The sequence below is a fragment of the Ptychodera flava genome, chromosome 13, assembly GCF_041260155.1.
Source record: "Ptychodera flava strain L36383 chromosome 13, AS_Pfla_20210202, whole genome shotgun sequence".
NCBI lineage: Eukaryota > Metazoa > Hemichordata > Enteropneusta > Ptychoderidae > Ptychodera > Ptychodera flava.
In genome coordinates this window covers 15,073,673-15,100,032 of record NC_091940.1, presented here as the reverse complement: position 1 = coordinate 15,100,032, position 26,360 = coordinate 15,073,673, and the positions used below count along the sequence as shown (strand labels likewise).

At 37.4% G+C, this 26,360-nt stretch overlaps 1 protein-coding gene across 1 annotated transcript in view; it reads right to left on the bottom strand.

Moving 5' to 3' along the window:
* The window catches only part of LOC139147550 (glycine receptor subunit alpha-4-like), a 95,377-nt gene that overhangs the window by 8,177 nt on the left and 60,840 nt on the right, over positions 1 to 26,360 (bottom strand). The window contains exons 4-7 of the mRNA XM_070718676.1: positions 11,582 to 11,814; positions 2,992 to 3,074; positions 2,572 to 2,709; positions 1,489 to 1,718 (exon numbers count right to left, since the gene is read on the bottom strand). Coding sequence (XP_070574777.1) covers positions 1,489 to 1,718; positions 2,572 to 2,709; positions 2,992 to 3,074; positions 11,582 to 11,814 — 684 coding nt within the window. The remainder of the gene's footprint in view (positions 1 to 1,488; positions 1,719 to 2,571; positions 2,710 to 2,991; positions 3,075 to 11,581; positions 11,815 to 26,360) is intronic.

Below are 26,360 nucleotides of genomic sequence, written 5' to 3'. Positions count from 1 at the left end.
GTAGGAGAACGATGTCTTGTGTTTTGAAAACAATTTATGAAACATCATGGCCCATTTCGCGCAAACGGTATAGGTAATAGACAGCTGATGTGATGGAATAGTCTTATAAAATGAAATTCAAGACAAAAAGTACGATATGAATCTTCATCTAGGCAAAGCTTGTCTGATGTTTTTGAAATAGTTGGAACCCTTGTGAACAACCAAACTTCGAACTTCCGTATTGTATAGTCTCACAACCGAACTTCCAGGGGAACACTACACACGCATATGTTCATACTTCAACATAGCCTATCTTTCACATCATGCATCTTTACTTTATTGGGCGAACTGAGCATTAGAAAAATCTTGAGGGTGTCCAGCTGTGTTTCAATTCAACGGAGAGCCCCTCTCTGACCTTTCAAACATCTACGAAGCGTTTCTGCTTTTCAATTACACCGATAGGTATCGGAGAAAACACAGCGTGTAATAGAAGCTATTGATTCCCAGTGGTCTATCACAGTGAGCGGTGGCCTGGCATGGGACCTCGTCAGACAGATACTGCCTTCGAATTTGGAAACGTTTTAAAAATCTTTAGAGATTTGGTGATACACGTATAGTCTCTTATCTGTAAAGGCTACGCATAAAATACATGTCAGTGGTGCACTGTCTCGTGGGAAAAGTCGCTCGGTTGTGGTTTTAAGAGGAGTTTCACGAAATCCAACCGAATGATGCAATCTCGAGACATGCAAAGGAAAACTTTAGTCGGAAAAGCTTTTACTACGATCACGGAATTGTCTTGTCGCCGATTAAAACAGTGGCACACTACAATCCCTTTCAGTGCTAACATCTTCAGGATAGGCTTACATGTTTAAAATGTCCAGCTATAGTCAGGTGGACTTTTCACTTAGTAAACAGATTTCTCTTCCACGTTGTTTCCCATGATTTCTCCAAAGAAGAATGGAGGCATTATGGTACATATACAATATGGCACAAATTTAACCCCGGACATCGCTATCTTGCACTGCCGTGTCGGTAAACAAGCTGTTCAAGTAAATTATTGACGATGCAATTAATATTGTAATGACAAATAGACAGCTTCGGAAATTTAGAAGTTCAGAAAATGCTATAGGAACCGATTTGGGAAAAATACTTTGTTCTAGTGATGTCCAATTATATATTGAAGCTACTACAGTTGAAATTTTTCTATTGTCGGACTGGCCTTCTATTATCCACCTTGCTGAAAGTAAACTATTTTATTGATTAATACTAAAGGTCGTTGGCTAGTATAACCTGGATTCATAAACGATACTGGGTCCTACAAGGTTATCACAGTTAAAGAAAAGTCACTGGCGAAGTCGTACAACTCTAGGTTTACTATATATAGAGGAAGATCGCTCTGGCGCTTTAGAATAGTCAGACATAGATACTAGCAACACTAGTCAGACATAGATAAATAGATAGACACTATAGCACCACTAGTCAGAGTTAGAATAAGAGAGACTTCACTACCTTTATATAAGCCACCTTTGGCAATCCATCGAAATTGCCCACGCTTGTAGTGGTCATAGTCAAGACGGTCGTGGTACACAAAGTCACCCTGGCCGGTGTCGAAGTGATATCGATCCAGAAACTCATCCAGGATAGGACCACGATCAGAATACTCGGTAGATAAGTCTGGAGTAAGTAGAATCCTAACCCTCTCGTCAATACAAAGGTCATACCTATGCACGACACATTCCCTGTAGAGAATAAATAAATAATAAATAAATAAATAATAAATAATATATATATATATATATATATATATATATATATATATATATATATATATATATATATATATATATATATATATATATATACACCTTAAATACTCGCTAACGCGATGATACTTGTTGCGGAAACAACAGCAATAGTTCAATTCATGTGCAAGAGCAAAAAAACGTTCAAACTTTTTGTAATGCTGCCGCTTAATACTTCAAATAAGAGCGCTGTGTTTACAAGAAATAATCCGTCTTGAAGAATTACCAGAACGTCGTAACCTGTGTAGCATTGGGCCTATTTTAGACTTGGAACACTAAATACTCTCTAATGAGTTAATTGGATTTGTAAATACTAAATAGCATTAGCGGTATAAAACCGGTCCCTTGGCTTTTCTTGATCCGTAGCCCACTCTGGTGTATAACCTTTTCGGCCAGATGAATCGACCAATGTTGACCAAGTACATTCTACCATCCGCTCTCGACAGTGGTTCAGTGACATGAACCACTAAGACATGATACTTTCCAGCTAACATTTATGTCTAACTTCGGCTGTATAAACTTTATAAAATTTTTAAATGTTTCCGAAGCCTTCAGGGTAATTCGACCCTAGAAATCACATTTTAGCTACCTCTGACGTTACTGCGCAGACACGGCTGATCGGATGCATCAGACGCATACGGCACCGTTGCCTCCGCGTAGACATTGATGACACGCAACCATTTTCCACTTAACGTTTTCCTTACCAATTGAACAGAAAATGTTTTCAGTTTCTCTCACTTACGGGAGAGGCGATATCATTGAAGAGTACGAACAACTGTACGCAGCTTACCCGTTTCATACATATCGTGAGTACAGTTGAGGGTTGATATTGGTGAGATGCCAAACAGGGGTAAACGTACACCTTGTTTTGTGATGACAGGTTTCGATTCCCGCCACTGTAACAGTAAGTTTTCACTACTGTAGGTATCTAAAGAAAAGGAAAAAAAAACTACACTTCATGTTGGCACAAAAAAGCAAAAGGGGAAGATTTTGTGTATGATGCAGTGCACGAAAGAAAATATACATTGAATTTAACCCTTTCTTAACACCGTGATATATTAAATTTTCGAAACTGAGAAACTTCGGCAAAAATAGAGTTGCTCAGTGGATAATTGGAAATTTATGTTCTATCATGAGACTTGAATGAAGTTGTCGATTTTGAACATGATAACAAATATATATGAAGAATAAAAAGTTGTAAATTTCTTACAGCTCTCAATATCGAGTCCACACTCTTGCTGATCCATGGGAAAGCGACGAAAGTCCATATAGCAGGATAAAATCAGCGTTAATCTGAAAAAAAAAGGAAATTCTCACCATTATGTTGATGGACAAACAACTATTACTTTTCAGCTGATTAACCTTTCAAGCATCCACACGCATTGACAGGACAATTGTACAGTTGTAATGTGTTTGTGTTTTCGCCAAATTATTTGGCGGAAGGAAACAATCGTGACTGGATATTTTACCTGTTGACAATGCAACGAGAAATATAATGCTACCGATACAATCTGTGCCGGGTTCTCAATACACTTATGTGGTGAACATAACGTTCCGTGCAATGCAAAAGTACGGCGCACCTAAGTGACTATATCACTGACAATGATTTAGGCCTAGATGATATTTCAAATCCGGCAATTAAGAGCAGATCAGTGTCCAACGAGACAAGTGACATTCTGATATTCAATATCGCAATATACAGCAAATCATGTCAGCTTTATCTCCATGCAGAAATTCGGCTTGTACTTTCAGAGATGTTGTTCTATATGCACGTGTTCTGCATGGAAGCGTATAGTATATACATTTGCCGGATCGGGAAAGTTAAGTCTCAGAGATTTGTCTTCCTTTCCAGATAAGAGATAACCGAACAATTTTTTAGTGAGAAATGCGCAAAAATGTTACTTATTTGGGTCCCCTCCTTTTTTCATCAAGTACAGCGGCCTCACTAGCGCGGACCTCTGGCAAATTTAAAGCTGTGTACACAACTAAACGGTTACTGGTAAATTATGCAAAAACGATTTTAATCGATTTTTTGTATATTATATTCCCCAAGCAAAGACTTTCAGCCGTTCCGTATGAATCTAATAATGCATGATGTTTTGCCTTCCGCAGGTGTGTTTGAACACGTTGTGGCGTTGTCGCAAAGAGATCATGACCGCAGAGGATGTCATCTCACATGATAAGTAGCTGTTCAAATAGTGCAGTCACCCTGCCGTCGCTAGGTTTCAAGAGTCATTAGGCCATATAATCCATATCAAAACAGTCACTCATACTTCTAATAACTATCTGTCAAGGTTTTATCCATACTGATGTAACGAACACACCCCAAGTTTTGCTGATTCCATAGATCACGAAGGTCTTTGCCAGTGACACTAGGCCCTATTCCCCTGCACAGATAAATTAATCGCTCAAAGTTTTTTTTTCGATAGAAAAATAACCAATATGATTTTGCTAAATACTCACACCTGTAATTTTTGCTTCGCAGTAAAACTGTGTCACCAGAAAGATTACTCTTCTTACTCTTTCCTCACCGCGCTTTATTTTTTATTTTTTCATTAATAATCTTTGTATATAACGGAATACACAAACTAGCATTAAACACTACTGCCACGATCTAGCATCGGTGTACGCTGATTACATCGTACAACACTTAAGATTATCTAGCACGGCAATTTTTTGTTGCCTAACGCTCTGCTTATGAGGTATGTAAATTCCATGTCATACACAGGCGTCCATTGACATTCCTCTGACGTTCGAACTGTCACCAACAGTTTCTTTTCATGATATCTAAAACCACAACTCACGAGCTGGCCATCTACATTGATTACTATTGTTCAGAACACATTCAAAGAACTATATGGGTTATTAGAGAAATTACCACATATTACAACGACGCCGCTACGCCAAAGCAAATATGAATAAATTATGCCGGTATCAAATCGGGAGAACTGTCTTCTTGTACTTGACAACTGTATGCTTCAGGGTCCGTATGATTGATCACCGAGTTCTGCTGAAGCAAAACTAATGCCATTTTTCGTGTTTACTGTTTGCCTTTATCCAACCACTGTCAACCAATTAAAGGTCATGTTCCCCCCTCGCTTTCCCTCTCCTCTTGACAATCTAACCTGAACAAAATCCCAGGGGTGGATAATTTTATTCATATGATCTTGAAGACAGTTGCGCGTGTACATTACAAGATGAGTTCTATCTTCATCTCTTCGAGTCCTTTGAGGCAGATGATTCTTAATCATTGGTCTAGGTGAAATTCTTCCAAATATGCGAAGGTGCATAATGTTTGAATGCGAAAATAGCCTCATACTGCCTCATCTGGTTCATAATGATTATTATAACACGCCACATGCTCATTCCGTGTCGCGATTGGCCAGAATACGTCACGTGACGACAAAATACATACGTCTTGTCCCCATCGGATCGACAAAAGTGACGTTAGAAGATATTTTTTGAAAAGCTATTTCCCTAAGGTCATAGTTTTGACCAAATCTTGAAAAGTGCCCGGTCACGTGACCGTAGTGTCGTCTGCAGCTTTGCAACAATGGCGGGTGACTAGAAGGTGATGTGCGTCCGGGATAGGTGACGACACATTCTCTAAAACAGATTTTCCAACATTTTCCAACATTCCAACAGTGTAGGAACTTAAACAGCTCATCGACGGAAAAGATTAAAGTGCAACTAAGGATGTCGCTAGGTATATGTTTAGAATATTTTTTGAAAGAAAGTGGTACCACGTACAACTGAAACCGCTTTGGAAACATCGCCCAGTAAACTTTTCACAATAGATTGTTGCGGTACAAAATATCGAAACACATTAAAAACTATATATAACTAATGCAATATATGTGTGTGGCACTGTGTGGGTATGTATATACTAGTATACTTGGTGGGTATGTATCTACTTGTATACTTGATATTGATATATATATATATATATATATATATATATATATATATATATATATATATATATATAAGAAGTTACAAAAGTAAGGAATTTTATCTCATGCAAACGTTCATACAGCGCCACCTGTGGCAGGGGTCAAGAGGTCATCGTGTAGGTTTGTCCCATCCTCTTTTGCCCTGAGACTGTCCTCAAGGCAAGACTGCCATTTCGGCAGCTGGACCTCATCTGAACTTTAACAACGGTAACGGTATTTATGTATTCATTTCTTCACAAGAAACCTGGCCCCTACCCTTGTTCTACTTTTGGGGCATTCTTTCATACGCCGTCAAGGAAAATATACGCGCCGGAACTCACTCGTTCTTTTTAGCACACGTGTGTAAACACGTGGGCTATTGTCATAGCGATGTCTTTCTGTCTGTCCGTGTGTGTGTGTTTGTGTTAGTGTGTGTGTGTGTGTGTGTGTGTGTGTCTGTCTGTCTGTCTGTTTACACGATAACTCAAAAACGCCTGAACGGATTCAAGTCAAATTTGGTACACAGGTACCGAGTGCTACTTGCAAGAACTGATTAGATTTTGGTTAGTGTGGCTTGCATATTAATGAAGTTATGCAATATCGTTTTTTTTCCACACAATGGTTTCCCTATGGAGACGGTAATGACAGTGTAGACATATATCAAGAAATACTGCACAAAATTTCATGAAACTTTTCACAGATGACAATCTAAGAACATTATGATGATACTGTGAGTGTCATGTCAATTATCTTCTCATTTGCATATTTAATGAACTTTTGTTATTAGTGAGATAACTCTGAAATTCCTGCACCAAACTTGATGATACTTGCAACAAATATTGATCTGATATATATCTAATTATACCTCGAAGCATTAGACAGTGTTAAGTTAATAAATAGCTCATTTGCATATTTTATGAAGGTTTGTAATTAGTCATATAACTCCTTTATAACTTCACCAAATGTGATGAAATCTGCTGCAGATACTGATCCGACTGATATCTAACTGTAGTGTAAAGCATTTAGTAGTGTTAAATTAATTAAGGGTTTATTTACATATTTAATGAACTTTGTAATTAGGTATATAACTCTGAAATTACGGCACCCAAGTCAGTGAAATTGGGTACAGATATTGTTTTGATAAATATCTAACTGTACTGAGAATCATTTGGCAGTGTCAAGTTAACAAATAGGTCATTTGCATATTTTATGATGTTTAGTAATTAGTGATATAACTCCAAAATAACTGCACCAAATGTGAGGAAATCTGCTGCAGATACTGATCCGACAGATATCTAATTGTGGTGTAGAGCATTTAGTTGTGTGAAGTTAATTAAGGGTTAATTTGCATATTTAATGAACTTTATAATTAGTGATATTACTCCAAAATTAAAGCATTAAATTTGATGAAACTTGCTACAGATGTTGATCTGATAAATATCCAATTGCACTGAAAGCATTGAGCAGTGTCAAGTTAATAATTAGCTCATTTGCATATTCCATGAAGTCTTATAATTAGTCATATAACTACGAAATAACTGCATCAAATGTGATGAAACTGCTGCACATACTGCTACGACAGATATCTAACTGTGTTGTAAAGCATTTAGTAGTATAAAGTTAATTAAGGGTTCATTTGCATATTTAATAAACTTTGTAATTAGGTATATAACTCTGAAATTTCGGCACTAAAATTCTAAAATTACAGCATTAAATTAAATAAAACACGCTACAAATGTTGATATGATGGATATCTAATTGGCCCATAAAGCATTGAGCAGTGTCAAGTTAATTGACAGGTCATTCGCATATTAAATAAAGTTTTGTAATTAGTGATTAAACTCTGAGAGTACTGTGCGAAGTTTTAAAAAAACCTGCTACATATAGTGATAACATATATCTCATTGTTCTGTGAAGCGTACTACTAGTAATGAACCTGTTGTAAAACACGTGAGCATATTCAGTTCATATCTGGTTTCTGTTTTGTCCGAAGCGTGTTTGTGAGGGGTTTCAGCGGAGGTAACTTTCTCTGAAGACATCGTATGTGAGAGAATTATCGCCAGATGTTGTATTTTCGTCATCGGTACAACGATCTCTGCAGTGTGCATGATTCACCCGAGGCTTTTGCTCAGAGGTTTATTTTATTCATCGGCATTTCAACGTTCGAGTATTACCATTAGTTGTAAGCTAAGTTTTGCATCGTGCCCGGTGTACAGAAAACATCCGGGACAAACTTGAGCGAGGCTTTGGCGGGAAATCCCTTTGTGTTTTTCTGGTCACATGTCGGGTTATGGCGGTCATCGCTACAAGTATTCGACAAGGACGGGGTACACTTTACTTTAGTATCATCTAAACACTTTACTTTAGTATCATCTCTAGTATACTTTATATATATATATATATATATATATATATATATATATATATATATTATATACTTATATTTGTCTCGTATATCGTTGTATGTATCTTTGTCTGCATGTCCCTACTAACATGTGCCTTTATTCGTATATTTAACGATTCGAATTTAAAGCTAACTTTGAAATGTCATGGGGAGGTAAGCAACCTAGTTTTGCCCACATTTAATGACTAGCCATTGAAAACCTCGCAGCCTACGAGGTAGATAACGTTACCATCGGAGTCATTAAGGTATTTTCTTCGGTGGGTGACCGATGCCTTCGTAATGAAAGGGGGGTAATTGCTGAATTAACGTCATATTCTTGGCTGAACATCGATTAGGACGACAAAATTGAGGGACGGCTGCTGCGAATTGCAGTCACACACAGAGCGTCCTCACGGATACCTTGAGGGGGAAAATTACGTGTTTGTGCACCGACTTCAAAGGAAATTGAATTTCCTGCCGGGCGACAGCATTTCATAAGTTTTGTTCTAAGTCAGGAGATGGTGACACAAATTTGGAGGTCATCGGCAGTCAGTCGTTACACCTTGCGACAAAGCTGTGACTGAGACTGCAACATCACGTAGTCGAACGTCATGAATGTCTGTCGTCCTTACACCTCATAGCGCCGAACTACAACAGGCTTTTTACGGCAGGATTTAAACTTTATAATGGCACTCGCTGTGACACTCCCTTGTAAAATAAGACGGCATACTTTCTTGGCTTGACGCAAAAGTCAAATTTTGCCTATAAAATGACGTTATGAAACTTAGCCTGGCTGGTTGAAAGAGGAGTTTTCAAGAAGTGCGTTCAACCTTCTGCGCATCATTGATAATCAAATCAAATACTATGAAACGTGTTACAAATTCACTTGAGTTGTAGAAGGGTTCGTCTATATTAGAGAGAGATAGCATTTATAGGTGTGACTTCCATAAATGCAGTTAACGGTCGAGCCTAGATTCGTGTTTGTTGTTCATATAGCTTGCATCCGTAATCTGTGCTAGCTGTTATGTTCACATAAACCTAGAATCACGGTATATCCCTTCCAGTAACTCATTACGAGGTTTTTATGTTTCCATATCCATGCTTTCATTTTATGCCTGTTCTTTTGCCGTTCCCCTGTGGCGTTTACTTCTAATAATTAAGCTTATCAACCTCAATAAATACAGCAAGAGAGAGAGAGAGAGGGGCGGTATACCTCGAACCCGTGGCGATTTTATGTGTTCGGTTACCGATCATTGGTATCAATATTGCCCTGAAAATGCATAATGATACCATGCAATGATGTCTCACGACTATACATGTCTGACCCTGGAGGAACGAGAATGAATTTAAAGAAAAGAAAATCAGACCAGAGGCGGGTTGGATTTGGTATGTAAAATTATAAAAACGAACGTGACAAACTTATGTCATCTTTACAGGGTGAACCTTTCCTGATTTCATTTGCTGCGTGCACGAGAGCACATTTGTTGAACGCGCAAGCTACTAGTCTGTAGAGGTAGGTTGTCTAAATTTTATCCAGTATCATCGTGACTGACATAAATGCGACGTATTTGAAAATAAAAACGCAATTTGAGTGCTGAAGCAACTGAATATTTGCGTGCTCATCGTTCTGTGCCTGTTGAAATATTAGAGAACCCCGTCACCGACTAACTTCAGCCAACACAAGGCTGATATCACGCCAGGGCTTACACTCGCGTACGGCTGTAGTTGGTCGATATCATTAATGTATGATGCTCAAAAGACACGGTGTATCATCGGGTATCACGAAAAGAACTAAACAAACATTTATCACTTGAGAGCAAATCGCAAATCTGTGCGGAATTATTAAATTGCAGCATTAAGCTCAAGCAGACATGCGTGTACAAGGCTACCGTAAGTGAAGCATAAGTTTGTAGAAACGAGAACAATACAGGGAAGGTTGACGTTTTCGTTACGTGCACCATGCCCAGTAAATATGATCATGGAAAGTGTTTGGGAAACTTTCTTCATTTTTTCATGAAACTTCATTTTAGTTTAGCCTAGGGCAGTACATTCCCTTGGGGGTATTTGTTCTGTATTTAGCTCTCAGAGTACATTGATAAAAATCACATTATATATAGCAGAAACAATCACAATGTATGTTTTGTGCTTGTATTTTCTTCTTCTTTGCATTTGGGGGATATAATATCGTTGTAAGTGAAGCATGGCAAACGGCTATGTCGGCACGACAATGAACCACTTACAAGCTAAAATTTCTCTGCGTAAACTATTTTCTTCCTCACTTATCCAGAGATAAGAGAAAACTCTATTTCGCGATTCTCCTTTCCTTTTGCATTTTTGAAAATTTGCTCTCGGCACTTTGACCTTTGCGTGTGTATCGCAGATTGCATTTTTTTCTCCGTATGTGAACTGAGTCATTGCCGCTGGCATGCATTCACTAAAAGCCCTAGGGCAATTTGTTCGCAGTAACAAACATAACTATTTCACTGTATGCGAGTAGAATGCACTATCATTGCCATAGGATATATATTCAAAGCACTCGTTAACAGTTCCACTTGTAAAACATCCGCCCTGTCTACCTCTAAAGACGCTTCAACAACGCCCTGACGTGATAGAAACTCAATCGAGACAGTCTTCTCGAGACAGTCTTTTCAGGCATATTAGTTGAAGGCTAAGCTCACCCACTGCCATCGTACGATTACGTTCAAACTCCTGATTTATACATTTTCAATTTAGCTCCCACATTCAGTGGTAACCGACTTACCACTTTCTAATTTTGATTGAAGGGATAAAGTCTTCGGAACTGGGCTGAAAGGTCGTATGGGACCCATACGACCAATGTGAATATTGTATCTAAGGTAAGACGGTGATTGATGAAAGTTAAAAAATGTCTGTCACAATCTACATAATATTATTTAAATGCTGTAGCTATGATGATGAGGTGCATCTAGATATTGTGCACAAAATACATTGTTGCAAACAAGAAACTTGCACAGGCGCAGTTCTGACGACTGTGCCCCTTTAAATGTTGTATGTTCAAAGTTATGTCTACTGAGGTATAATAAGTTGAACAAACTTAAAACTTTGAAAGGACTCCCCCACTGTGATATGAATAGTTCCCTCTCCTGCTCCGCCAGTTGTATTCCACATCACACTTCCCGTCAAAAATATTACACCCATCAGTCTCTCCCACTCCTCCTCTTTGGACTTTGTTTGCCTATGCGCTCGCGAAAGCTCCATGGAACTAACAGAATCCTACTTCCTGTCCACCTACTGTGCATTTCCCAAGTTTTCAACCTAACAAGGGCAAAACTTTCTTATCCAATAGCGTTAAAAAGTCACCCTCGACTGCTCCAACCAATTATACGGGAACAAAGGTGCGGCCCGCCCATCAAAAAACCACATGCGGACACTGTTTCGCGCCAAAAGCACAGTCGGCTAACCGTTTCCGTTCGTGTATTTCAGATAATCTACTGTTAGATACTTACTTCATACTGAGGGTGATCTCGCCATCTGGAGTAATATGAATGTATTTGTTTTCGACGGTGACATCATGGAAGTTGCCTTCTTTCACGTTCGTGAAGTACAAATCAGGAACCCAGATGTCGTTGACTATCGACCTATCACCAATGAAACCTACGGTACCGTCAAAAATGCTTTCGTTGTACATCATCCGGGGTTCTTTCCACTTTTCTGTAAATATCATCGTCATACCATATTCCTACAGAAGAAAGAGAGAAAAAAGGTCCTTTTTAATAAAATTTATTAACGTTTCGATCGCATTCAAACTTACACCCATCAGTTCACCCATCGAAGACATCACAGTCAGCACTCGGCTAAATCAGAGTATGATTCGATTAATTTTTCTGAATGTGACCCCTCTACTCACTGTACGGTTCGTGTAATTTCCAGTTTTTGAGTTGAAGGCTTTCATTTTTCCATTCACGTAATATTTGACTAAAATGAGACTGTTTCAACATGCTGATTACAGGTTAAGAATGAATATTGTTTTCCGTGTGTGTGTATACTTTCTTTATTGCTTTGTGCATAAACGTCGATGATTTTGCGCAGTGTTGCGGCACTACACATTATAAATACGCATATATATGGAGTCTATTCGCTGGATCTAATATAGGTATTTCATTGTACTGACATAGCTCTCCTACAGCCAGTATATGATGTGGCTCAAGTAATCTAATATCGACTTGAGCATGTCATCATAAAGAAGTTTTAGACTTAGCATGCATTCCATCCTTCATATAAGATCATTTCGTCGTTTTAGCAAGAAATCTTCACTCGTGCACACACTAGTCTGTGGCAAACAGCCCATTAAAATGTAAAACTCTGTATGATAAATTATAAATAAGCAAGCATGATACATCATAAATAAGCAATTATTATATCTTGTAACATATTGCGTAGTCATAAATCTAACCATGCCGATGAATATTTTAATAACACGATTGGAACTAATTTGGGATAATCGGATGGTGAAGTAATGTCGATTTCATATGTAAATGTGATATATATATATATATATATATATATATAATATATATATATAATATATATATATATATATATATATATATTCGTCTGATGATCGCTACAGAGAGCACATGTAGTGTGAAACTCTGAGTATTGCCTAAGTCCTGTGTTCTACTTATATATATATATATATATATATATATATATATATATATATATATATATATATATATATATATATATATCTCGAAGTATAATACATATATAAGACTGTCGAACTAAGAATCCTTTCACTTCTTCTGTCTGATGATTGCAGGATGCATGAAACTTAAATAACAGATATCATTACTCTGTACTTGAAGTATTTAAGTATTTTTGTGTTATTATATATGGAGAGAGAGAGAGAGAGAGAGAGAGAGAGAGAGAGAGAGAGAGAGAGAGAGAGATTGTTTCAGATGGCAAATGTCCAAATCGGTTTCGATGCACATCTTATTCTATCCTACATTTAATGTATAGTCATACAATCAGGATATTTAAAAGACTTGTACACAACTGTTTATCCTTAAGCGATTGTCATCTTGCGGTTGTAGAGAGAAGTCCTTAACCTTTTTGACAGGAAAGCGGACAGGATAAGTGACTCTATTAAGTTAAATCACATAGCTTTTTGACATTTGGCAGTCCATACAGCCGTCACCTGCTGTCATTTTGTTCATCTTGTCACTCAAGGCGTGGCATTTATTACAGTGGTTCGATTTGACGTCACTATGCGAAACAGCATCTCTGTTCCATATACAGCCGAATCAATTACAGAGATCGATACACGCTACATTGTTACCCGTTGGCGAAGCTTAAAATGTCTATGAAATTTGTATTAGTTAACATTTATAAAGCATGACCGAAATGTCATGTTAAGCAACATTGCGCATTAGATACCCTCAGGCAAAACAATGCATTGCCATAACCTGAGGAAGATTATCCTTCACGTGACTTTGGATGCAGTACTTATGACCTGGTTAAAATTTCTACCGTTATTTTTCATTTTCAAATTCTCATTTTACAAACCTGATGTTTGTTAACATTCAAATAATAGCTACAGAGTTAAAGATCTTATGAAACGTCCATAAATTGTACCAGTTGATAACTCGATTTCACTGACATCATCATTATAAATCAGGGACACCATGCTGTCCAGTATGTCTCTGCGGCGGCGATAATCGTGCTTAATTGTCTGATAAACATTGCGCGACTCGTATAAGGCAAAAATAACAAGGTTTTATTCTAACGAAAAATCCATGCACGTGCGTTGCTGCAAGGGAGGGCGGAGGACAGCCCGTTAACTATATAGTGTAAGCGAGTGTGTGCCGGTAGACTCTCTCTCCAAACATCATTGCGTAATGTTAAGGCAGGCAGCAGATTATACAGTTTGGAAAGGTTATAGTTAGTGTGCCTGTTCAACACGTTGGAGGCTGTACCTATCTTTTACTCCGTCCTTCTGTCTATGAAGTCCGGGTGTTCATACATGATCCTGAACTTATTCACAGGATTAAAACGATTTAGGTTGTATGCGCCTCGAGGGTGGAAGACTTAAACTTGTGCCAAAAATGTCCTCATTGAAATCTTTAATCACTGTCTTACCCAATCGAGAATAAAATCAGTGATTTCCGCGCAAAGTTTGGGACTACAGAAACAAATTACCTAACATTTATCGATAAATGGCCGCCATACCTTCACTAACTGTAAAGGGGAAAATTTGATTTTCGAAAAAACTTAATGATTTTTTCTTATGCCAACAGCTTTAAAATGATTCCCAACAAGTGATAGATCAGAAAAGAATTGTAAAATTTGTCCCCGAGGAGCCTTCTATATGTATCTTCAATGTGGATACATTCTCCGTTCGAATGAGTGCAATGTTTCCTGCACCTCCTTGCTTAGTTAGAACATCACCACCAATGAGCATTGTCTTCTACACAGTGTAGACGCAAACGAAAGCTAGCCGTGCTTGATAGTCACTCTTGTGAAATAACATTTTATGCTACCGTATGAGGCCTCTCGATGTAAGTTAGCTCGACAAACATCGACATTGGCAGATTTGACCAACCTTGATTCAATCTTGGACTTGCCTCAAAGGCGCGTTTCAATTATGCGAAAGTTGATTACAAGCTGATGGTCAAGTTATGAAGTTAATTTATATAGATGATCAAATTTAAGGAAGTTATTTTACAAAGAACAATTTCTGATTGAGCGTATCAGTCTGGAACGATTCATTATCCTTAGTTCAATATTGGAATGCGGTTTTTGTCTTTCCATGAGCACGATTGAAGTACTTCACAGCAAACATTTACAACCGCATTATCGAAACAGGACAGCATCCTTTGGTTTTCATTAAGAGCTAAACGAGAAAGGACGTGTGAAATCCCATTTGGGGATTACTGAGGGCAATGGACTCCAATTCACGAGTAATAACACATAACAAGAACGTCAAAAATAGCATCGTACTTACGAACGATTTCCGTCATGACTAAATCAGTTAGCGTAACGACATTATGTGAGAGACTATTAACGCTATTACCTACTAAATTAGAACCTGCACAATATTCAACCCGCTTCTTTCTCGACATGGTGTCAATTATGGTCTTACGTTAACTTTTAAAATTGGTTCTTAACAAACCACACATTATGGACAAGTTTTAAGACTTTGCTGTAATTTTTGAGATTTCGGTAAATTGTGCTGTCGCACGCGATAGGTAATTGATTAGTCTTGGGGTCAATCTATAGCCAACCACTCTCAGTTGTTGTTCTTGTTAAATAAAAATCAATGAATAAGGGTAGAAAACGCTATTAACCTTGTTTTTATTCGCGTACCGAATTTAGACCCTAGGTGTCGGTCGGAATTGCAATAATTCTGGTACTCATAGCAAGAGGAACGCTTTCCGAGACTTTACAAATCCACGCGGGGTTTCTTTCTGAAGTGTGCGAGACAGCACGAACACGGGCGTTCGCATAACAATTCGATTTAAATTAATTCAGTGTTCCATCAATGTTATCAAGCATGGAACGTGCAGCATGTTTACGCGCATGCGCCCGGAGGTTAACCCCAAGAGCTCTTCTTAAATGATACGATGTAAAATAGCACTGTCAGGCTATGTCCAAGCAGAATATGGCTATTAAAGGTGGCAGTTTCAGAACGTTGTTTCTGTTTTGGTATTGAAAGGAAAGTGAAAAACAGGTAATAACTTCCACCTTCTCCATTTCGTCCTCATTGGGAAGCAACACTTTTTGACAACACATTATTCATCTATACGAGATGCATAAATATTCAAGAATATATTGCGAGATGTGGGTGATCGAACAAAGTACGGCGAGCATTAATGATCATTACGTTCATGGTGGCAAATTTTTGCCGGACTCGCCCGGTACATCTTTATAGTCACTGAATCCAAAAGAACAAAGAAGACGAATCGATCACTGACTCAGGAGTAATTCTAGAAGGGAGGGCTTATGAAAACTCAGGCATGTGTTTCAATTATTCAAGACCGAGTGATTGGATTGAAACTTTACAGCCAAATCGTTTCGTATACTGTCTTAATTATTGATTCATTTTGAAAAAAATATAAACATGGATAATACGCAGGCTCAAGACTGCCGTCGTATAGAATTTCCGTGAGATTCTGCATACGTCTAATATACATTTCAACACAACAAAAGGAGACAGTTAAAATTGATTTAATTATTTACACCGGGGAAATTTTGATAGAAATCAATAAATTAGAACAGTATTCCTTATTTTTCTTTCGCTAAATTGAAATTTCAAGTAGGTTTAAGGCCCACTTCTAACTGGTTTTCGCTAGTGTGTTTCCAATGTTTTGCATATTGACATTTCTGCGAAAACCATTACTGCTCAACGGTAACCTATGTTGACACTTCACTTACTTCTAACAGGCTGAAGCGAGTATTGATCGTGATCAAATACGCATGCATAGTTTATTATATGAATCTAGTGTCGAGACACTGCAAATAGGCAAACACGCTGCAAAATCAACGTGGGCTTATATGATTTGGCACGACTATCGACTGGAAGGATAAACGAACAGCGTGTTTGCGAGGGGGGGGGGTGTAATTCTGATATTGTATCAGCGGGATCCCTCTCAAGTGCATGCTTGTGAACGTGGGTACAGAAACTTGATGTATGCGAAGTATCGTTAAATTGGACCTTTTTAACGCGCACCTTATTTAGCCAATATATTATGGGATGACAGACCTCATTTAGTTATCCTTCAACTGCACTCGAACATATGCTGTACTTGACTTCACTCCAGGGTAATGTATGGCTAGATCATGGCGTCCCATTTCAATTAGTCAGCGTCTTTTCAACCGCAGATTTAATGACCGAGAAAACGTTGATTTTATCGCCTACAGTTATCACACGTTCAAGTTAGACTAGGGTGATTGACCTGAGTAAGAGTTGCCGCTGTATTTTCTCCGAGATGATAATACAACCGATGATTTTGTGAATTAACTGTGAGGCAAGCCATGTTTATTTGTGTAGTCAATTTGATTACCTCACACGTCTGTAAAGATGACCCTTTCTCCATCAAAACTTCAGAGTCATTTGTTTGTAGTTTTGAGTTCACGATGTTGAAAGGTTCATGTTAAATGCATTGGGTTCATTGAATTACCTCTAAAATGTTCCTAGCTCATTGCCACTCTTATAACAGTAATTAAATAGAGAAGATCAGCCTTATTTGATAATTATCGCCAGTGAAAGCAATAAAAAATTATATGCATGTAGAATAACCAAACTCTTCGAAAACCACTGTAACGAAAAATGCATGCAAAACATTTAGCAGACTAACTTTAAAGGTATACTGTCACCTGTTCCAATTTAGCCACAGTCACTATTGAAAGAGAAAATCTAACCAATCACAATTGGGTGGCCGCTTTTTAAAAACAGCGCCCTCGCATGGGCATTTTGAATACAAAGGAACGCCCCTTTTGACCATATATGGGCATATTTAGATTACAGGTGACTGTATACCTTTAATGGTCTCTGGTACATATCTTTATATCCTCATCAGCACTCACACATCTTTGCAACGTCACAGAAATATAGCTATTACCTTAAGATGTGTTTCTCTCACAAAAATAATCCAATGTCTGCGACATAACACCCTACGAGCGTGTAGGCAACATAATGATGTAACAGAGATCATAAGGTAGTACTTAAAGTATATTCAAACATACTACACAGGTAGAAAACCTACTCCTGTTATTAGGCATAGAGTAATCAATTCTGCCTTGCCCTTCCAAAATTATTCATGTGTCTGCCATACTGACCTGACGAATCAAGCATGTAACATAACGTTAATCTAGTTTAGCAACTGAACAAATAAGAAAACATCTCTGCGTTATCTCTTGACACAGCTCTGTTGAGTTAATCACTTCTCCCCGGGGTGTCATTCCACAGACATATCGATAGTGATTACTTAGGAGGTGATGTAACAAACACTGTATCTTTCCACTCCATGAAACACCTGCAACATCGGCAACGTATCAATAATGTATCAGCGGCATCTGTCTGCCAGCTTCGAGGACAGTGCATAATCTAGTAAGAGATTGGATTACTCAGATCGGATTCACCGTTTCCCCAAGGAATCCTCCGGGTATTTTCTAATGCTAAATGTATATGCACAATCTCCGAGGGGGACAGAGGTTCGATCTTTCCCTGAAATGAACACTAGACGTAACATGGCGCTGTCATATCCCTTCCGAGTTGACTTACGATGGTGATGATGATGATGATGATGATGATGATGATGATGATGATGACGATGATGATGATGTTTATGGCAAGGCCTAGATTTGTTTGCTCCAAGTATTCCTAAGAAGTTGTCCACGATGACCTAGAACTTCATAATGAAACATAACTCAACTTCAACCATATACGACTTATCCTTTATATTCTACACAAGTCCTGTAACGATGCCAAAAGTTTGCTTTATGGTTCTGCCCTGAGTACAGGTACCATACTTGAGTGCTTCTGAATTTAGACAAACAAGTGCATGTTTCAAAAATACATTAAAGGGCGTCATTCAAGTATAGCGATGGACAAATTAGGAAGAGCAGCTAGACTCTGTAACAATATGGATTGTACAGGTGTTCCGACAATGGTAAGCTAATTCTGCCCCACATGTGGTACCTGCCATATATCATTCTTTAAGTCAAAATAGTAATTTTTACTTTCTCACCAAGGAGACGCCCTTCACCTATAGCTCATTGCAATTATCACTATCAGTTTTCATATACTAAAACAACAACATTTTACAATTATAAAGAAGAAGTAAAGTCATTCATAGCTGTAAGGTAATCTTGTTAAAACGTATGTGCAAAAAAACTTTACCCTAAGAGAAAAGACATCGAAAATAGTCCTAAACCAACCATCTTTGTAACTGACCTCAATGATATACAGCAAACAACACAGGTACATGATGATACGAACGTTAAACAATGCATTTTTTATTGAGAAGATATCCATACAAATTTTTTAAAAGATATATAACATAGCACGTTAATTCCTTGATTAGAGTATCATAGCTTCTCTTGTGATGAACACAGTATGGATTGCATTTCAGTAATATGCATTATTGATGTTCTAAATCAGCCCGAAAGTTTGAAATATCAATGGGAAGTATATGAATTAAATTGTCTGGAAACTATATAAACTATATGGTCAATTAAACTGAATTATACAAATTAATCAGTTGTATGCTTGCATAGTACTTTTCATTCTTTACGCCCTGTTAGTATACAATCGTTATCCGATATTAATTTCAAATCTTTTATAACATTTCACGTTTCAAGTATAACATTACTTTAAACGACAACATTACCTACAAATTTTTTACAATTATTCCCTGATGAATGTATTTAACCTTGAGTATACATTTTCTTTCAAATATTGATGGGTAATATAGAGATTAAATTGTCTGGAAATTATTCCAACTATCTAAACAATTAAGGTTCAAAGACAAGAAATTGACCTTTTAAGCTAACAATTCTCTAGCGGTTAATAAGCTTAGAACCCCCGTAAATTATATATTTTCGGAAAGCCTAGATATAGAGCAACACTTTTGTTACCATAGTGTCACCATTGTTAACATAACTATCACGTGACAGGTAATTTGCATAACCTTTCAAAAATCGGTTTTCCCTATGTTTTGTTTCGATGCTTTGAGATATGTAGCTGAAATTTTTGTGAGTGCAAGCTGTTTCAATGATCTTCCAAATTGTGTCTCAGAATATTTTTAAACTTTTTAAAACAATTTTTATGCCAGAAAAACTTCCAGAGGGGTGAATTTAACCCTAGTTGATTTCTTTAAAATTGTGCTAAAATAAAAACTAAGCAAGACAAAAAAAATCTGAGACACACTTTTGAAGAGCATTGTAACAGCTTGCATTCAAGCAAGTTTTAGTCAGATATTTTGAAGTATTGAGACAAAACATAGGGAAAACCTATTCTTGAAAGGTTATGCAAATTACCTGTCACGTGATAGTTATGTAAACAATGGTGACACTGTGATTACCAAAATGTTTCCCTATATCTAGGCTTTCAGAAAATGTATAATTTACGGGGATTCTGAGCTTCTTAACCACCAGAGAATTATTAGATTAAAGAGGTCAATTTCTTCTCTAGGAACCCTAAACTGAATTATACAAATTATCAGTTGTATGGTCACACAGTGCTTTCTATTGTATACTCCCTGTTAGTATACAATCATTACGATGGGTTGAAATACAGAGAAAAGTATTAATCATGTGAATATTTTCGTTTTTGGAAAACGTACATTTTAGTTATAAAAATGAACACGTTTCTATAGTATCATACTGTAAATAACTAAACCAGGCGGTGTTCCTTTATATATCTACTCATTTTACTATCGATATGAGTAGGCATAATGTGAGAAATTAAAGAAAACTTTTTATGGTCGTCATATTCGATTTATGCTAATGAGGAATCGTTCAGTGCATGGTAATATATATTGAACAGTATTGGTCGAACAAAATCCAATATTTATTACAACTATTTTATATAACATTTCAAGTTTCAAGTATTGCATTCAATAAAATAACAGCATTTCTCATCCACATATATGTCTTGATGAATGTAGATTGTATTTAACTTTGAGTGTACCTTTTCTTTCAAATATTAATATGCTGTTCAGGGATTAAATTGTCTGTAAATTATATAAACCATCTAGTCAATTAAACTGGTTATACAAATTAATCAGCTGTTCAGTTGCACATTTCTTTTCATACTACATGTATACGCCTTGTTGGTATACAACAATTACAATGGGTTAAAATACACAGAAAAGTCTTGATCATTTCAATTTCTTTGTTGTTGGGGAGAACGTACATCCTAGTTTTGAAAATGAACATGTTTCTATGGTATAATACTAAAGTACAAAAAATAACTAAACAAGTGGTGTCCCTGATATAACCATTTATTATACTAATAATATCATTAGGCATAATCAGTTATTTGAAAAATTTAAGGCAACTATTCTCATGGTCATCATATTGCATTATGCTAATGAGGAATGCATACTGGTGCCATAAAAGCCGAGCTCATAATGAGCTCAATATTTGATTGAAGGGGAGCAGAAATTAACACAAGTATTATATTAAGCCATTTTGTTTTGATTATGCTAAATGTACTTTGCGAGACTTGATTATTCTCATTTTATCTTGCGAACCCTTGATTGTGACTATACTACTCACCTTGGCTTGAAATAATTCTTATCAGATTATTGTTGTACATGTGAGAGTACATAATTCATGACACCAAATTTACCTTTAATTACCATACTCATCTGAAGTACATCGTATTGGTACTGATTTCTACCATAAGGTGAATATGGCCAAATTTTCGTCAGGGTCGCCAAAATTATCTGCATGATACCAGGCATCAACCCTACCAATTGACATATTGTTAGCTCGAGCCGGAACAAATAATTTCCTGTTTGAGCACGGTCAATAATCTTATCAAAGGTGAAATGCTGCACATGTGTTAGAGCTGGTAAAAGTTAGTATGGAAGGAAGTGAGCGGTTTCACTCGGTCTTTTTCAATGTTGATTTAATGGGTTTTTACAAGATACCGTTCGTTCTGACAGATGTTTCCTCATTGTATAATGTTGATTTTGCGCCAATCATCGATGCAGAAACAACAACAGCGCTAATTAATATCAATGATATTGGCTCAACTATATGTACTTAACTAGCTGTTCCAATTATAAAGATATACCAAGCTGATAAGGCCCTAAAGTAGTGATTGCTTTCAACTGTTCTCCTGAATTTATGCTCAGAGAGGTATAATTTCCAAAAAAGGGGGTTTGATGCGTATGTTCAGAAGTTTCGAGCAGAATCAGGGAAGGACTCCGTAACACTGAACAGTCGCATACTTCTAAACCTTTGATTTACCACATCCCATAAAGTCCATGAATCTCAGGTGTGTTTCAAAGTGTGCAATTGCTAAAATTCTCATTCGCATCGAAAATGGCTTGTTCGTTTTGTGTCCTTATCGATAACGCAGCCATTTTACATTTATATAGAGATTTGACTATAAATTCTGTGCCCGAATCGTCTGGCAGAAGATGCGAAAATGTGACAGTTTCAAAAAACAATGATGACATAGTGAAATAAAATTTACAGTAAAATCTGCACCCATTTCCCTGAACAGCTGAAAACATGGAAGGAGCAGATTACTATCAAGTGAATACGTTGAGTCGCAACACAGATACATAATAAAACAATATCTCCGACTCCAGAGAAACACAGCATGCAGACGACTTCTTTCAAACGCTTATCGGGTATCTGGTGCGTTAAAGGATGATATCATGTCTGCACTAATAGCGGCACAATAAAATTCAAATTGTCAGATAGGGAAAGGGTCATGGCCGTATTCACTGTCAAGAGAGAGTCGTAAAGCCCCGAAACTGGATCGAAGCTTTCACAGACATGTCTTAATCGTTAGAGCACATAACATTGACAGATACACATCAACGCGCGATGGCTGGCTGGGAGAAAGAGAGGGCGGACAGGCGTCAACGGTGATAATACTGACTTAATGGAGAGTGTCCCGTATAGTATTTATCACTAATTTGATAACATTTTGATCTTTTATGGCCTTTGTCTAACCAGAATTGTGTAGTTGTCACGAATGACTCTGACAGACAAATCCACTGAACTCCTTTAGGCATTTAACGAAAGTCAAAGCAGCCTCCAAAGGACATGACTAGATTAATGAAAGCTGTTCCATGCAGTTTGTGAGCCTCGCCTATTAAAATGATCTATCGCCGGCAGGATATCTCCTTCAATGCACAAAAGATGCTTGTGTGCTGACGAAACGTAAATCCTGTTTGAGATACGGACAGGTTTTCATGCCAACGGAAAAACCGTCATGACATACAAGTCCAACAACGATGTCAAAAAGTTGAGCGAGTTTTGAAGATACGGTCAAGATATATCTGGAAATTTCTGCGAAGATAAGGGACTTTTATAAAAAGCCACGACAAACAGAACACGACGCTTCATTCACAGAGTACCTTGACCTGAGATCTCTTTTGAATTGTTATCAATGAGCACGACTCTGCAAATCACTTTAAGAATTAAAATATTCATGTAGCAGTCATGCATTGTCTCAACTTCATATACAATACCGAGATTACATAGTCGTCTTCCACAGTAAAATATTATGGACAATAGCCGATATCACTTCACATGCGCAGCACATTATGTCCCCAGCGCTACCGAGTGATAAATACACGGGACGGCTCATCAACATTCTGCACTCTCATAAGACAAGCCTGGCTAAATCCTCAAGTCCATTAGTCATTTCTCAACATCACTGTTTATCAAATTTATTATAGTCGCGTGAGGTCAAAATTTGTTGGCCGGGATGATTGTTTTAAACGAAAGGCAATGCCCTTACTATGGAACTTTACTTGGCGAATGAGTGAAAAAATCAAATGCATTAGGAAATATGGCTTTCTCATAACTTAAGATTTGATTTATCTAATTCCATTTTCAAGAAAAATTATTTCATCAATCCGTCTTACGTTATGATGTAAACATCATGAGCACATTACTGTGTTTGACTATAATTACGATAAATAACGAGACGCCTGAGTTACTTTTACCAAATATCCACTATTCTTGTCAAAATCGTTTTTATTTGAGTTGTATATGTATAGGTTATCGCACGAGTAACGGTGCGTTTACGGTTGTTATCACAACACTTTTGGTCATCAGTTTGTAAAAGTCACGAGGCCGCAGGCCAAGTGACTTTTACAAACTGATGACCAAAAGTGTTGTGATAACAACCGTAAACCCACCGTTACGAGTTGTGATAACCGACTTATACCACGACAAACACACAAATTTGGCCAGAATTGCGATGGTTGCCTTTGCCATCATTTCGAATGTCACTTGAATGACGACCGTTCATTTACATGTGAATTAGAACCAAGTACTAAAGAGAGCATCTGTGAGGAAGGAAACTGTTTTCTGATTGGCTCTTTTATACAGGCTCCCTTCTTTTTTTCTAATCGCCCCTTGCAAGCCAGGTGGTGCTGAATGGGCTATTATTTTCTGATTGGCTTCATACCCTTAGAGATTAATGTGATTGGCTGAAATCAATTAATTGTTCATGACGTTCTCACCACGTGCACTGCCCTCGCTAAAGTTCTCAGTTTCTGCTCGGCTCCTGGAGAGCAGACATGGACGCTGCTCAATATTCTGATATTTTCGACTATGACAGCGATATTGAACGTTTTGTGTCACAATATGATAAAGTAGATACCAACGAGGAAATAGCGGAGGAGGAAGCATTCACCTTGACCAAAACACAAGAGCAATTAAATTTTGCAGTTTTAGTCGGCGCGGAAAGTGTCGCTAAAATTCAACGTTTACGTGTGCCGCAGAACACGAGGAGAACGATTAATTGGGGTGTTAGTTACAGTCTGCGATACCTGCGGATGAGGAATGAACGTATCAGTAAATCAGGCTGTGGAAGTAGTGAAGTATTTACATTTGTGCCTGCATTATCGTACGATATCGAAGCGAGGGAACTCAATTCTGGCTTTGTCGTTTCGTTGTTGAAGTTCGTCGAGCGGATGGGACAGAAAATCCATCGCAAAGTTTGAGAGATTTGTGTCGTAGCATTCTGCGGTATTTGTAGAGTGTCGTCGGCGAGACCTGAATTTTATGAACACCAATACGCACATTTTTCAGGATTTCCACCATACAATTGACCGAATTCTGAAAAACATTGATAGACGTGGTATCGGGGTCGACAAAAACAAGCACCGCCGTACACATGAGATGGAGAATGTAAGTTGTGGGAGAAAGTTTTCTCAGTCAATTCTGCCAAGTTGCGCTGTGTATTTCTATGTGTTTAAAGGAATCTGCAGGTTGTATTCTGATTCGCATTGAACACGGTCCAAAAAAAGATGAATATCCATTTTTAGACAGTGTATGTCAATTATATGCCTTTCAAAAATTATGTGACTTTTTTGTGTTCATTGTATATGCGTATGAATGGTTGGAATTCTGAATTTTCAGGTGGTTCCTACTTGTATGCAGATTTTGTTATTAGCCACCCTTTCTTTCATATGTTGATAAGTTATCACCACTCTTTTTTTGATATGTTAATTATGTCCATTCATAAAAGTGTGGTGATATCTTATCAACAAATGAAAAAGTGTGGCTGATAATATAATCTGCATAAATACAATGGAAAACGTGTGAGTTTATGAGAATAAATGCACTGCAAGAACAATAGGTCACATGTCCTAGAGTGGTATAATATGAATTAATATATTCTTCTTTACAAGCTATACCATCGCTATTGGGTTAAACCGTCTGTTCGCTACTGATACTGTCCATGTGCGATTTCACTGCCTGTGTTCAAGAAGTCATTAACTTTGACGCCCACTTTGCTTCTCTTATGTTTTTTGTCAAAAAGTCTTACACCTGTTACCTTTCACTTATTACCTTTTGTCTGGTGACCAGTAAGATATAAGAACTCATGAACAAAATTCGTCCAAAGATAATGATTTCGATATAGAAATGTGAGACCGCCTGATCACGCGCGATACAGGGGATATGTATAGGGATGATATGGCGAGTTTACATTTCGCAGTGTGCATATATATATATATATATATATATATATATATATATATATATATATATATATATATATATATATATATATATTATGTGCATAATAATAATATTTAATTCTTAAAAAACGCTCTCCACAAACGTTTCAGTGCGCTGATTCTAAAAAAAACCCAGCTAAAAACTCAAAAAACTACAATTACGAGTGAAACTTAGTAAAAAGGTGGATCTTCAAACAACGTTTAAAAGAAGTTACATTTCTGACACAACGAATTTCTGAAGGCAGTGCATTCCACAGCAAAGGAGCACATACCGAAATGCTCTCTGACTGTAGGACATATTAAAATAGCCGAGAGGAGGAGTTACACACAATTTCTCAGAAGATCGCAGATTTCTTGTCGGTACATACAGATCAATTAAATCGGTCAGATAAAGCGATGCATAACCTCTCTCTCTCTCTCTCTCTCTCTCTCTCTCTCTCTCTCTCTCTCTCTCTCTCTCTCTCTCTCTCTCTCTCTATATATATATATATATATATACACACATATATTATATATGAGGTATATTTCAGTATATCAGGAAAGAAGGGGCAACACCCTG